General features: G+C 45.7%; 1 protein-coding gene across 2 annotated transcripts in view; it reads left to right on the top strand.

The window, feature by feature from the left end:
- The window catches only part of LOC120022216 (DNA topoisomerase 2-beta-like), a 40395-nt gene extending 25753 nt beyond the window's left edge, over positions 1-14642 (top strand). For both annotated transcript variants that reach the window (XM_038966096.1, XM_038966095.1), the window contains exons 24-36: positions 168-363; positions 474-565; positions 685-840; positions 1120-1203; positions 1507-1704; positions 1962-2127; positions 2427-2588; positions 3514-3810; positions 4003-4095; positions 12661-12699; positions 13022-13162; positions 13544-13644; positions 13763-14642. In XM_038966096.1, the coding sequence (XP_038822024.1) occupies positions 168-363; positions 474-565; positions 685-840; positions 1120-1203; positions 1507-1704; positions 1962-2127; positions 2427-2588; positions 3514-3810; positions 4003-4095; positions 12661-12699; positions 13022-13162; positions 13544-13644; positions 13763-13951 (1914 nt within the window). In that variant the 3' untranslated portion in view covers positions 13952-14642. The remainder of the gene's footprint in view (positions 1-167; positions 364-473; positions 566-684; positions 841-1119; positions 1204-1506; positions 1705-1961; positions 2128-2426; positions 2589-3513; positions 3811-4002; positions 4096-12660; positions 12700-13021; positions 13163-13543; positions 13645-13762) is intronic.
- Positions 14643-15284: the final 642 nt, after the last annotated feature.

Genomic DNA, 15284 nt, shown 5'->3' with positions numbered 1-15284 from the left:
TAGAGGACTCCTCTTATAGGAATCACATCTGTCTGGGATGATGGGATTCTTTGGAATGAATCTTTCATCTTAAAGTGAAGAACATTTTGAAGTGTTCCATGGTTTTAACCAGTTTTAGTGTTTCTATTGTGGAAAGGAGAGGTGTCTGAAGAAGTTTCTCCCCTCAGGTGTTGTTTGACCACATGGGCTGTCTGAAGAGGTATGACTCGGTCCAGGACATTCTCAAGGAGTTCTTTGAGCTGCGGTTGCACTACTACAAGCTGAGGAAGGATTGGCTAGTGGGGAGCCTGGGGGCAGAGGCTTCCAAACTGTCCAATCAGGCACGATTTGTGCTGGAGAAGATCGAAGGAAAGATCACAATCGGTGAGAATTTTACCTGCATGTCTCTCTCTCTCTCTCTCTCAAAGGGAAGGATTCTTTATTTCAGTTTGCAATTTGGTATAGAATACTGATATATTACTGTTTGTCTACAGAGAACAAGTCTAAGAGGGAACTGATCAGGATGCTGGTGCAGAAAGGCTTTGAGTCGGACCCGGTGGCGGCATGGACCAAGGCACAGGAAAAGGTACTGTTAGCATCCTGCCACTGTCCATCATTCAGCCCTCTGATTGGCTGAGACCGCTTGACGCTTCAATACCCTGTATTCTTATTGGGACTATGTGTCTTCCTGGTCTCTCTCTATAGGCTCTGGAGGAGGACGATCGTGATGGTAACAACAGTGACAGCTCTGTGGACTCTGGGTCGTCGTCGGGACCAAACTTCAACTACATCCTCAACATGCCTCTGTGGTGCCTGTCCAAGGAGAAGGTGGACGAGCTGCTCCGACAGAGAGACATCAAGGTACTGACTGCTGACTCCGAGAGGAAGCGTGTAGACACCCGACTGTCAAGGACTTCAATTCAAAATATCTTTATCGTCCCCAAAAGGCTATTAATTTGCAGCAACATTACACACCATTACACAAGTAGGCAAGGTCTTCTAACGGTTGTGTGTGTTCTGTTCTTGAGGCATATCAGTACTTTTTTAGTATGTGTATGTGGTCCTGGCGGGAAATGAACCCACAACCTTATTGTTGCTAGCACCATATCTTTAATCAACTGAGTGTGTGTTGTTCAACAGAAAGGAGAGTTGAATGAGCTGCAGAGGAAGTCTCCTGAGGACCTGTGGAAGGAAGACCTGGCTGTCTTCATTGAAGAACTGGATGTGAGTGGTACTAGCTCTACATGCAGTGGTGCCACTCATCTCTGAGTCACTGTTTAAGAAGAGACCACTGTGATTTTACCTGCTTGTGTGAGACTGCTTTTGTTGAGGAGGTCGGTTACCTTCAGGGTTTCTTTCTCCTGGCCTTACTAAAGCCAGTTCTATTTGTAGAAAAGTAATTTATTTTGTTTGGGTTTTATTATCTTCTTTCATTGTAAACCGTCAACATTGATGTCACCTCAATATAAGTGACTTACACGATTTACAAAAGGTGACGGGTGTATTCTCTCCCCGTCTGTGCGACAGAAAATCGAGGCCCAGGAGCAGGCAGACATATGTGCAGGTAAAGGCACCAAGCTGGTGAAGGGCAAGGTGGGCAAGCCCAAGGTGAAGAAACTACACCTGGAGGAAACGTTACCCTCGCCGTACGGCCGCAGGGTTGTACCCACCATCACACAGGCCATGAAGACTGACGCCTCCAAGAAGATGACCAAGAAGAAGAAGGTAACACATTTTGTTTTTTAAAATGGATTATGCCTCATTATTAAAGGCCCAGTCTGTGGTATTTTATGACAATTTCGCTAATTAAATTTTTTAATTTATACCTATTGATTCTTGAAGAATATCACTTATCAATGCCTTATGACCATAGTTAAACTGTATAACTCCATCACAAAATAAAACTCCATTGTTTGCGCTGGTCTCAGTGTGTTTTCAGGCTGTAGACATGACATATCACTGTGTGTGTGTTGTCCTCTCAGGGTGATGCGGATCTGGTGATGAAGCTGGAGTTTGATGATGAGATGGGAGTACTGGGATCAGATGGAGGAACAGGGGAGAACTCCCTCAACTCCTCCTCTAACACACCAGCCCCAACCCCAGCCAAGCCCAAGGCCCCCCGGGTCAAACGGGAGAAGAAGGAGCCAGGTCAGCAGATGTTCCATTCTCCTTTCATGTGTCTGTCATCTTAGTGAGATGGGTTCAGTCATGAATTAGGAGAGAGGGGAGACAGAGGGATACACAGTGAGGAAGTTGGTGGACCCAAGGATTTTATCCCCCCCTCTTGGGGCAATTTGTATATGGGAGTCAGAAGTGCCACTACACCGAACTCATTCATTTATTTTAATCACACATGAACTCTCAAACATCGACACATTTTCGGGACTTCATGGCTATTAAATGAAAGATTAAAAATCAGAATGAATAAGCCTTTTTCTCTATACCAGGTACTCCCAGAGCCAGGAAACCCCCCACACCCAAAGGATCATCTGGTAAGAAGGTGAAGAAGCGTAACCCCTGGTCGGAGGACGAGTCCAAATCAGAGAGCGACCTGGAGGACAGTGAACCTGTAGTCATCCCCCGAGACACCAAGTCACAACGGGCCTCAGGTAACCACTTTCCTGGATTGTGTTCATTAGGGCACGCCATTTAAAATGGAAAGCGTGAACAAGTGTTTTTTTTGTGGATAAGTTCAGACAGTTTTATTTCTATTTATTTTATTTAACTAGGCAAGTCGGTAGCTCCCTGTTTCACTCTGTTTTGGGGTGTTTTCTTCATTTTCATGTACACTGACCTGTTAGGACTAGGGACAGGCATTTTTCTTGACCACATCAGTTAACAGTCGTTAACTAGGTCCTAATCTCAGTTAACCCAGCTAAAGTCTTGCATAATTCTCCAGCTGCTCGATTAAGTTCTGGGTGAATACATGTTAAGAGAAGAGATCAAAGTGTAGTAGACCTTACAGTGAAATGCTTAAGGGCTTGTAAGTAAACATTTCACGATAAGGTCTACTACACCTGTTGTTTTCGGCGCATGTGACAAATACAATTTGATTTGATGAAGAGATGCTAGAAAGAGGAGCGGAACCGGGACGAGTAGCTCGCTCTCTCTCTTTGCAAGTTACTTGCTGAATGTCCCTTTCTGAAATCTGAAAGATTCTTAAACCTACAAAATTGTGAAATGTCCAAATAACCAGTGGCGAAAAACCCAAACACCGGAACTACTGCTGCTCGTCCCATTGCTTCCCGACAGATTGTACGGTACCAGTCATGTTGACGTAGATCTTTCCACGAGAGATTAACTGGGCCCAGAGTTTTTCCTGGTCTGGTCACATGGTCGATTGGTTGATCTTTCTACAACTGTTTTAACCAATGGCATCATGTTTTTGTTTGCATCTTTTTTGTGATTTTTGGAATGTTTAAAAGCCTCATTCCTTCTTATTTCTGTAAAACCCCTGAATAATGCCAAAAGCCGAAATGCGTTGGTTCTTCTGCAATAAACACACACTTATAATGAACTTTGTCTGTTCCTCAGCGGTCAAGCCCAAGTACACCTTTGATTTCAGTGAGGAAGAGGATGGAGGAGAGGAAGAGGAGGAGGATGATGAAGATGCTGCGTCCTCGCCCGTCCGGCCCTGCAAAGACGACTTCACTGCCTCCTCCGAGACTAAAGACCGATACAACGACCACAGCGACGATGACGAGAATGATGAAGATATCTTCCCCCCGCCCAAACAGGCAACCACCACCGTCTCACCAGCAAAGAAGGAACCAGAGAGTATATTCTCTTCCTCCAAATCAGCCTTCTCCTCTGAAAAGAGCAATGACAGTGGTGAGTTCACACAACAAGATCAGCATGTTTGCCTTGTCGTGTTCTTTCTTTAGTAAAAGGTTAAAGATGTTTACCATCTTGTCGTTATTGCCAGTCTTGTGTGTTTGTCTATGAAAAAGGACTTTGTCTGTACATAAGCTCCTAGTCTCAGTGTTCATCTGAGGGTTAATGTCTGTTACTCTTCTCTTCCAGACGATCTGAAGTTGGACAGTGACGAGGAAGACAAGGCCTTCTCCTCATACTCCAGCAGCTCGGCCTTCGACAAACCTGTCCCAGCTAAGAAAGGTAACACACAGAACAATATAATATAAAAATCTCCATCTACAGCCTGGCCACATTAAACAGACGTATTTGTCTACCTCCATTAAGTATGATACTGTACAGTTGAAGTCGGAAGTTTACATACACCTTACATACACGCCAAATACATTTAAACTCAGTTTTTCACAGTTCCTGACATTTAATCCTAGTAAAAATTCCCTGTCTTAGGTCAGTTTGGATCACCACTTTATTTTAAGAATGTAAAATGTCAGAATAATAGAGTGATTTATTTCCTATTTTATTTATTTCATCACATTCCCAGTGGGTCAGAAGTTTACATACACTCAATTAGTATTTAGTAGCATTGCCTTTAAATTGTTTAACTTCTTATGGCTGCATCCCGCTACCGGGATCGATATGACAGCAGCCAGTGAAAGTGCAGGGCGCCAAATTCAAACAACAGAAATCTCATAATTAAAGTTCCTCAAACATACATGTGTCTTATACCATTTTAAAGGTCATCTTGTTGTTAATCCCACCAAAGTGTCCGATTTCAAATAGGATTTTCAGCGAAAGCACTACAAACGATTATGTTAGGTCACCACCAAACCACAATAAGCACAGCCATTTTTCCAGCGAAAGATAGCTTTCACAAAAGCAGAAATAGAGATAAAATGAATCACTAACCTTTGATTATCTTCATCAGATGACACTCATAGGACTTCATGTTACACAATACATGCATGTTTTGTTTGATAAAGTTCATATTTATAACAAAAAATCTGAGTTTACATTGGCGCGTTACATTCACTAGTTTCAAAAACATCAAGTGATTTTGCATAGCCACATCGTTTCAACAGAAATACTCATCATAAATGTAGATGATAATACAAGTTATACACATGGAATTATAGATATACCTCTCCTTAATGCAACCGCTGTGTCAGATTTCAAAAAAACTTTACGGAAAAAGCAAATCATGCAATTATCTGAGACGGAGCTCAGAACAATAGCCAAATTAACCGCCATGTTGGGGTCAACAGAAACCAGAAAATGCATGATAAATGTTTCCTTTGATGAACTTCATCAGAATTGTCAGGACCTGGTGTGAGAAACAGTCACTATTAGTCGGCAGAACCCAGAAGATGAGGCAGACACAGCAGTACTAGAGACGATGGTTTAATAAAGGAAAAAGATCTTCAGGCAAAAATATAAATCCACAACGTCAAAAGTAAAGCCAAGAGGAAAAAATGAATATCCTCCAAGAAACAAAGAAAATCCACAAAGTGGTAAGAACAGCAGGGAAAAAACAAATCTCAAAAGAATAATCAAAAATTAACAAGAACAAAACCAGAGTACCTCAGGAAAATCCAACTAGAGACACCAATGGTCACAGCATGGCTGGGGCTGGGTGCTAACATACAAACACAGTGCAAAGAACTGAGGAACACTAAGGGTTTAAATACCTACAAGGAAATGAGGCACAGGTGAAAACAATAACTAGAACAAGGGAAAAACAAAAGGTTCAAAAAGGCGCAATGGGGGCATCTAGTGACCAAAACCTGAATAGTCCTGGCCAAAACCTGACAGAATCCCCCTCCTAGGAACAGCTCCTGACGTTCCTACCAGCCTTCTCAGGGTGGAGGACCCTGAACTGACGAATGAGGTCAGGGTCCAGTATGTCTTTGGCAGGAACCCAGGAGCGCTCCTCGGGACCGTAGCCTTCCCAGTCCACCAGATACTGCCAGGACCGCTGGCCCGGCGGGAATCCAGTATCCGATGGACGGTATAAGCCGACTGGCCTCCGATGACACGGGGCGGAGGGGGAGGTCTGCCTGCCGGGATAAGGGGAGAAAAAACAACAGGTTTTAATAAAGAAATGTGAAACGTGGGATTAATCTTAAGGGATCTGGGTAAGTGCAGGCGAAAAGTAACAGGGTTCACTCTCCTGGCAACCTTAAAGGGACCGATGAATTTCTGGGACAGCTTGCGAGACTCCACCCGTAGCGGTAAATTCTTAGTTGAGAGCCATACTCTCTGGCCGAGGCGCAGGGTAGGCCCGGGACGGCGACGTCTGTTGGCTTGTCGTTGGTACCGCTGTGAGGAACGCAGAAGATTAAGACGGACCTTCTTCCACGTAAGCCGACAGCGTCTGATGAACCTCAAGGCTGAAGGCACTCTGACTTCTGCCTCCTGGTCCGGGAACAATGGAGGAGCATAGCCAAACTGACACTCGTGCGGGGACATACCAGTGGAGGAGGAGCACAAGGTGTTGTGCGCGTACTCGGCCCAAACCATGAAGGACGACCATGTGGACGGGTTGTTGGAGACCATACATCTGAGGGTGGTTTCCAGCTCTTGATTCATCCTCTCGGTTTGGCCGTTGGACTCCGGATGGTACCCTGAAGATAGACTGGCAGTGGCCCCTATGAGTTGGCAGAAGGCCTTCCAAAACCTTGAGGCGAACTGGGGACCTCTGTCGGAAACCATATCTTGCGGAATGCCGAAGACTCGGAACACATGGTTAATCACCAACTCAGCCGTTTCCTTGGCAGAAGGTAATTTAGTCAAGGGGACGAACCTGGCCGCCTTAGAAAACCTGTCGATGATGACTAGGATAGTAGTATTACCATGGGACGGAGGAAGGCCAGTAATAAAGTCCAATGAGATATGGGACCAGGGTCGGTGGGGAATAGATAAAGGGTGAAGGAGTCCTTGAGGGCGGAGGTGAGAAGATTTTCCCTGGCAGCACACGGGACAGGCCTTGACGAAAGTGGCAACGTCTTCCTTTATGGTGGGCCACCAGAACTTTCGCTGGATGAACTCCAAGGTGCGACCTACGCCCGGGTGACAGGTGAGGCGAGAGGAGTGCCCCCACAGAAGGACCTGGGTCCTCGCTGCCTTGGGAACAAACAACCGATTGGCAGGACCTCCTTTAGGACCCGGTTCGATGGCTTGAGCTTGTTTCACGGTATCCTCAACTTGCCACGAGATTGGAGCCACGATCTTAGTGGCAGGAAGGACAGGCATGTCAGTATCTCGAATGGCAGGAGCGTAGACTCGTGACAAGGCGTCCGGTTTGAGATTCTTCGACCCGGGTCTATAGGTGAGAATAAACTGGAATCGATTGAAGAAAAGAGACCATCGAGCTTGTCTGGAGTTCAACCGCTTCGCCTGTTGGATATACTCCAGATTTTTGTGGTCCGTAAGCACTTGAAACGGTTGAGAAGCCCCCTCGAGCCAGTGTCTCCATTCCTTCAATGCCATCTTAACCGCTAGGAGTTCACGATCCCCCACATCGTAGTTCCTCTCGGCCGGGGTAAGCCGGTGAGAGAAGAAGGCGCAAGGGTGAAGCCTCTTGTCTTCACCCCTCTGAGACAGGACAGCTCCAACACCAACCTCTGATGCGTCTACCTCCACCACAAAAGGTTCATCCGCCGTCGGTAGTGTCAGGATGGGAGCAGAGAGGATGCGCTGCTTGAGTCCTTGGAAGGCCGTCTCAGCTTCTTCTCCCCACAGAAACCTTGCGTTGCCACCCTTGGTTAAAGCTGAGAGAGGGGCTGCCACCAAGCTGAAGTTCTTGATGAACTTGCGGTAAAAGTTAGTGAAGCCCAGGAAACGCTGAACTTCCTTAACGGACTTGGGGGTGGGCCAATCCGCTACCGCCCCTACCTTCCTGGGGTCCATCTGGACTCGACCGGGTTCCACTACAAATCCCAGGAATTGTACTCGGGAGGAATGGAATTCACATTTTTCCGGCTTAACGTACAAATGGCTGTCTAGGAGGCGGTTGAGTACTTGTCTGACATGCTTTGTGTGTTCTTGAAGGGAGCTCGAAAAGATGAGGATGTCATCCAAGTAAACAAACACGAAGATGTTAAGCATATCCCTAAGCACATCGTTTATGAGCGCTTGGAACACAGCCGGGGCGTTGGTCAGGCCGAAGGGCATCACCAAGTATTCGTAGTGACCAGTAGGCGTGTTGAAAGCGGTCTTCCACTCGTCACCGGGTCTGATCCGCACAAGATGGTATGCGTTCCGCAGGTCAAGCTTAGTGAAGACAACTGCTTCCTGGAGCATCTCAAAGGCTGTGGCCATAAGGGGTAGCGGGTAGCGGTTACGGACGGTTATGGCATTGAGTCCCCGGTAGTCGATGCAAGGACGTAATCCACCGTCTTTTTTGACCACAAAGAAAAACCCTGCTCCCGCCGGCGAGGTGGGTGGACGCATGAGGCCTGCTGCCAGAGCGTCCTTGATGTAGGTATCCATAGCAGCTCGTTCGGGAGGAGATAGGGAAAAGATCCGACCCCTGGGGGGGCAGGTGCCCGGAAACAGGTCGATGGGGCAATCGTAAGGTCTATGGGGTGGTAGTCTGGTGGCCCTCTGTTTGCTAAATACCGGTTTGAGGTCATGGTAACACTCGGGAACTCGGGACAGGTCGATGGATTCTAGAGACTCGGGAGGGGAACTCGGGAAGATACAAGTGGCTTGGCACGTAGGACCCCACTGCTTGATAGTGCCCACAGACCAGTCGATGTGAGGGTTATGGCTGTGAAGCCAGGGGTATCCAAGGACGAGAGGGAACTCGGAACAGGAGATCAGATGAAAGTTCATCACTTCCTGGTGTTGGGAAACTGAAAGTCGCAAGGGGGTAGTGACACGAGTGACAAGTCCAGATCCCAAAGGGCTTCCATCCAACGTAGTAACCCTTATGGGGTCACTTAAAGGTTCAGAGGGAACGCCATTCTCCTTCGCCCAGACACCATCCATGAAGTTACCTGCGGCTCCAGAGTCTACCAAGGCTTGAAGGGGAAGCTCGTGGTTGTCCCAGGAAAGGGTAACTGGAATGAGCAGGCGGGAGTTGGATGGATTGGAGGAGGTTATGTTTCCCGTTACAGTCCTCCCAGGCCTGCACGGGAGAGTGCGTTTCCCTGGAGCCCGGGACACGTGGAGCGGAAATGGTTTGCCGCAATATAGACAGCATCGCTCCCTCATCCGGCGGTCTCTCTCAACCTGGGAGATGCGTCCAACCTGCATGGGTTCCGGTGGAGCCAGTGAGGATAAAGGTGGAGACTCGGAGCTGGGACCGATAGGAGCTAGGGTGAGAGGTCTACGGTTGAGTTCTCTCTCTCTCAGACGCTGGTCTATGCGCGAGGCCAACTTGATCAGGGACTCAAGGTTGTCCGGTGGTTCCCGAGTGGCCAGTTCATCTTGGATGGTGTCGGAAAGACCCTTCAAAAAGCACACTGTGAGCGCCTCGTCGTTCCAGCCACTCGCTGCTGCCACCGTGCGGAACTGGATGGCATAGTCCGTCACGCTGCGCCGGCCTTGGCGGAGAGTCAGGAGCTGTTTGGCTGAGTCAGGGCCGCTGGTAGGACCTTGAAACACTCGCTTTAATTCTTCAGCAAAGGTAGAGTAGCTGGCACAGCAGGGACTTTGGGCATCCCACACAGCAGTAGCCCAGGCTAGGGCTTTTTCCGACAGCAGGGTGATGATATACGCTATCTTGGACCGGTCGGTGGGAAACGACGAGGGTTGCAGCTCGAAGGAGAGAGAACATTGGGTGAAAAACCCCTTACAAACACTCGGATCACCTGAGAACCGTTGGGGAGGTGGCAGACGAGGTTCAGCCAGGGGGTTAACTGCCACGGGCACTTGAATCTGGTGTACTGGGGCAGAAGCGGTTGCCGGGGAAAGTCGATCAGAAATCTGCTTTATGGAAGTCAGCATCTCCGACAGAAGTTGAGAATGTCTAGCCATTAAGGCCTCTTGCTGAACCAGAGCAGCTTCGTGACGTTGGACAGTCCCCTCGTGGTGGGACAGCATGGGAAAAAAATCCTGGGTACTGGCTGCCTCTGGGTTCATTTTAATGGCGCTGTGTTTCTGTCAGGACCTGGTGTGAGAAACAGTCACTATTAGTCGGCAAAACCCAGAAGATGAGGCAGACACAGCAGTACTAGAGACGGTGGTTTAATAAAGGAAAAAGATCTTCAGGCAAAAATATAAATCCACAACGTCAAAAGTAAAGCCAAGAGGAAAAAATGAATATCCTCCAAGAAACAAAGAAAATCCACAAAGTGGTAAGAACAGCAGGGAAAAAACAAATCTCAAAAGAATAATCAAAAATTAACAAGAACAAAACCAGAGTACCTCAGGAAAATCCAACTAGAGACACCAATGGTCACAGCATGGCTGGGGCTGGGTGCTAACATACAAACACAGTGCAAAGAACTGAGGAACACTAAGGGTTTAAATACCTACAAGGAAATGAGGCACAGGTGAAAACAATAACTAGAACAAGGGAAAAACAAAAGGTTCAAAAAGGCGCAATGGGGGCATCTAGTGACCAAAACCTGAATAGTCCTGGCCAAAACCTGACAAGAATGCAATCCTAGGAATCCCAGGTGCACAATAAATGCTTGATTTGTTCGATAATGTCCGTTATTTATGTCCAATTAGCTACTTTGGTTAGCGCGTTAGCGGTAAACAATTCCAAAGTCACAAAGCACATCCACTATAACGTGACGAAATGTCCAAAAGTTCCGTAACAGTCAGTAGAAACATGTCAAACGATGTACTGAATCAATCTTTAGAATGTTGTTAACATACATCTTGAATAACGTTCCAATCGGAGAATTAGATTGACTTCAGAAGAGCGGTGGAACGGAGGTCCTCCTCATGTGAAGGCGCGTGTTCAATGCGTGGTCACCTCATGGCAGTGATTACTAATTCCTGTCTCCTTCGGCCCCCCTTCACATTAGAGTCATCAGACAAAGTTCTATTGACTTGACATCTAGTGGAAGCCGTAGGAAGTGAAAACTCATCAATATCTCGCTGTAATTTCAATGAGAGCTTGGTTGAAAATCTGCCACCTCAGAAACAATTCAAACAGGAAGTGGAACTTCTCAGGTTTTTGCCTGCCATATGAGTTCTGTTATACTCACAGACATAATTCAAACAGTTTTAGAAACTTCAGAGTGTTTTCTATCCAATACAAATAATAATATGCATATATTAGCAACTGGGACTGAGGAGCAGGCAGTTTACTATGGGCACCTCTGTGCACCTTTCATCCAAGCTACTCAATACTGCCCCTGCAGCCATAAGTTAACATGGGTCAAACATTTTGGGTAGCCTTCCACAAGCTTCCCACAATAAGTTGGGTGAGTTTTGGCCCATTCCTCCTGACAGAGCTGGTGTAACTGAGTCAGGTTTGTAGGCCTCCTGGCTCGCACACGCTTTCAGTTCTGCCCACAAATGTTCTATAGGATTGAGGTCAGGGCTTTGTGATGGCCACTCCAATCCCTTGACTTTGTTGTCCTTAAGCCATTTTGCCACAACTTTGGAAGTATGATTGGGGTCATTATCCATTTGGAAGACCCATTTGCGACCAAGCTTTAACTTCCTGACTGATGTCTTGAGATGTTGCTTCAATATATCCACCTAATTTTCCCCCCTCATGATGCCATCTATTTTGTGAAGTGCACCAGTCCCTACTGCAGCAAAGCACCCCCACAGTTCTATTTTTGTTTCATCAGACCAGAGGACATTTTGTCCCCATGTGCAGTTGCAAACCATAGTCTGGCTTTTTTATGGCGGTTTTGGAGCAGTGGCTTCTTCCTTGCTGAGCGGCCTTTCAGGTTATGTCGATATAGGACTTGTTTTACTGTGGATATAGATACTTTTGTACCTGTTTCCTCCAGCATCTTCACAAGGTCCTTTGCTGTTGTTCTGGGATTGATTTGCACTTTTCACAACAAAGTACGTTCATCTCTAGGAGATAGAACGCGTCTCCTTCCTGAGTGGTATGACAGCTGCGTGGTCCCATGGTGTTTATACTTGCGTACTATTGTTTGTACAGATGAACGTGGTACCTTCAGGCATTTGGAAATTGCTCCCAAGGATGAACCAGACTTGTGGAGGTCTACAATTAGTTTTCTGAGTAAAAAAAAAAAATTCCCATGGTGTCAAGCAAAGCGGCATTGAGTTTGAAGGTAGGCCTTGATATACATCCACAGGTACACCTCCAATTGACTCAAATTATGTCAATTAGCCTATCAGAAGCTTCTAAAGCCATGACATAATTATCTGGAATTTTCCAAGCTGTTTAAAGGCACAGTCAACTCAGTGTATGTAAACTTCTGACCCACTGGAATTGTGATACAGTGAATTATAAGTGAAATAATCTGTCTGTAAACAATTGTTGGAAAAATTACATGTCATGCACAAAGTAGATGTCCTAACCGACTTGCCAAAACTATAGTTTGTTAACAAGAAATGTGTGGAGTGGTTGAAAAACAAGTTTTAATGACTCCAACCTAAGTGTATGTAAACTTCCAACTTCAACTGTATGTAATGTTACATTTCATATTAAATAATGGTCTGGTTACTTAAAACAGAATGATGGGGAGGTTGTTCGGGAGGATGGGTGGGTGTATACTGCGACTGTCTAGCAATCCAAAGGTGGTGTTTTTGAGTCACGTCGGGGACAACTGTGGCATTTTAGCTACCCCTTCCCCTAGCCCTTTTCCTAACCATAACCTACTTCTCATTACCTTCTACGGAAATTCTCCTAACCTTTGTCGTTAGGACAAGAAGCAGCCCGGTCTCAACAAGAAGCACAATACTGTAAGTCCTCCAAGATGTATGATACATTACGTCCTCCAATTCGTACGATATTTTATGGCCGCTATTACATTCTTAATGTAACATATTATATACTAAATGGAGGGACTCAGATCTTACGAATTTCCCTGAGGACAGGTTGATCTATGACTCCATCTGCCACTAGAAGGAGCACTAATGCAAATCTCACTACCAAGAGGGGTTAAAAAGATACTGATAATGTTGATGCTGCTGAATGTAGTGCACTATATAGGGAGTAGTGTGCCTTTTTAGATGTAGTCATGGTGTCTTGCTGATATTGATTGGCTCACTCTGTTACTCACAGCAGCTAAGAAGCTGTCGGATGCAGCTCCCAAACCCAGGAAAACACCAGCACCCAAAACGCCACCAAAACAGAAGCTTGACACATCTGTCTGGGACTCTGACTCCGATACCGGCTCCAAGAAGCCTTCACCAGCACTCAAAGGTACAGGCTTACCTCACAATGACCAGTGGAGAATCAGTCACCGTACAATTCTCGATGAATATAAAAGATTGACAGTGTAAACTGACTTTAACATCCTGGAGAGCTTCTGGCTGTGCAGGTTTATAATCCAGTTCTTCAGTAGCACGCCTGTTTTAAAATAGTCATCTATTCCTCTTCAGTCTGAATCAGGTGTGTTACTGCAGGGATTGAATGAAAGCCTGCATACCCAGTAGCTCTTCAGGACCAAAATGTTGAAAAACCCTGGACTGTAGCTTGTTCTCTGAACATATAATCTGTTCTGAGTGTAACCTGGGTGTGCGCTGAGTGTAACCTGGGTGTGCGCTGAGTGTAACCTGGGTGTGTTTCTCCTGACCTGTGCAGGTAAAAGCGGAGGGAGGAAGAGGAAGCAGTCTGGATCTGAAGAGGATGATTTCAGTCCCAAGAAGACACCTGGGAAATCACCCAAAACCCCTGCCAGCAGGGTAAGAGAGTGTGTGTCATTGAATCATGTAGGATATAGGAAGATACTGAAAAAACAAAGACTGTAGTAACCATACAACAAGATACTTAAATGTCATCTCTTGTCTTCCCCCTGTGTAGAAGCCATCAAAGAAAGTAGCCGTGACCCCGCCCCCCATGTCAGATGATTATGATGATGTGGACTCCAACCGTTTCAGCCAATCCAGCGTGGCGTCCCGAGAACGACCGGGCAGAGGCAGGGCCAAGAAGGAAGTGAAGTACTTTGCTGAGTCAGGGTCAGACGATGATCAGTACGACATGTTCGACTAGACCGTGGAATCCCTCCCACACACAGGCTCTGTTCCAGTGCTATTTAAATGCTTCCTCCCTCCCTTGAAGTAATCACAGATCTTCATTGGTTGGACTGGGGAAAGTAATAGGTTGGTACCCTTGCTGTCACCTATCCAATCACTTATGCTCTGTGACCACCTCTAGGAAATCAGGAAGGATGGATTTTTAAACAATTTGAACAGAGCTATTTACACACCGCTTGAGTAATTTTAACGTGCATCCTTCCTTCTTCACTTCCTAGAAGAAATCATCTGAGAGGTGGGGGATAGGTGGAAGCAGTGGTGGTGTACCTATCCAGTCATGTCCGATCAGTGATTATTTCAATGTAGAAAGGAAGGATTTCGTTTTGAAGTATTCAACCAGGACCAGATACACGTTCGTGGAAATACCCGTGCTGCAGACTTTTGTACATCCCCCCCCCCCCTCTCTTTTATTTTATTTTAATGGTGACGTTTAATGCTTTCTACTGTGTAGGTGTTTTACACTTTTTATTATACATACAATACAATTTTGTTTTTTATTATTACCATGGAAATGTTCTGTATTTGTCCTAAGCAGCTTTTAGAAGTTAGGAACGCGGTGCTTCAGCACATTTTAACTGTTAAAAAGTCAAAGAGACAATGTACCTTTTTGAACAAGAACTTGGAAGTAAACAATGAAATGTAAATTATTCTCTGGCCGTTGGGTTTTCTGTCCTTTTGAATGTGATTTTCTTAATTAACTTCACTCTATTTCCTGCAGAGCAGAACCTTAGGAACATGATATATACACACACACACAGTATTCAAGGCTTCGAGGTTACAGTAAATCAAAATATTCAGGTTATAATACATCCACGCATTATGTATTTTAAAATAAATATATTTGTATTACTTTGCCAGGACATTTCATGGTAAAGTTAAACAGTATATTAACATAAAAAGCATTGTTAATGTACAGACAATATTGAAAATGGAGAATGAAAACAAGATAGAAGCTCACTGTAAACCTCCTTATAAGGACTTCCTGCCCTCTTCCCACCAGGCCAGCAGGAGGTTCTGGGTAAATGTATTATCACCATGACAACCCCTCCCTGCTGCCCCGCCCACCCTCAAGTCCAGTAAGCCAAAGAAACCTCAACCATAATTTGATCATGTCTCTTCATAATAACTATACAACACTGCATATATGATGACAATGATATTTTTCTCATACCAATGGCATTATCTGTAAATGTTAAACTTTTGAACATTGACACTTTTTTGAACAGGCATAACAACAGAGCTGCTTTCGTTGGTGACATTTTTTTAGGTTCACAATCATGTTCTCTCTG

This window comes from Salvelinus namaycush, chromosome 27 (genome assembly GCF_016432855.1).
Source record: "Salvelinus namaycush isolate Seneca chromosome 27, SaNama_1.0, whole genome shotgun sequence".
Classification (NCBI taxonomy): Eukaryota; Metazoa; Chordata; class Actinopteri; order Salmoniformes; family Salmonidae; genus Salvelinus; species Salvelinus namaycush.
This window is presented reverse-complemented; position numbering and strand designations above follow the sequence as displayed.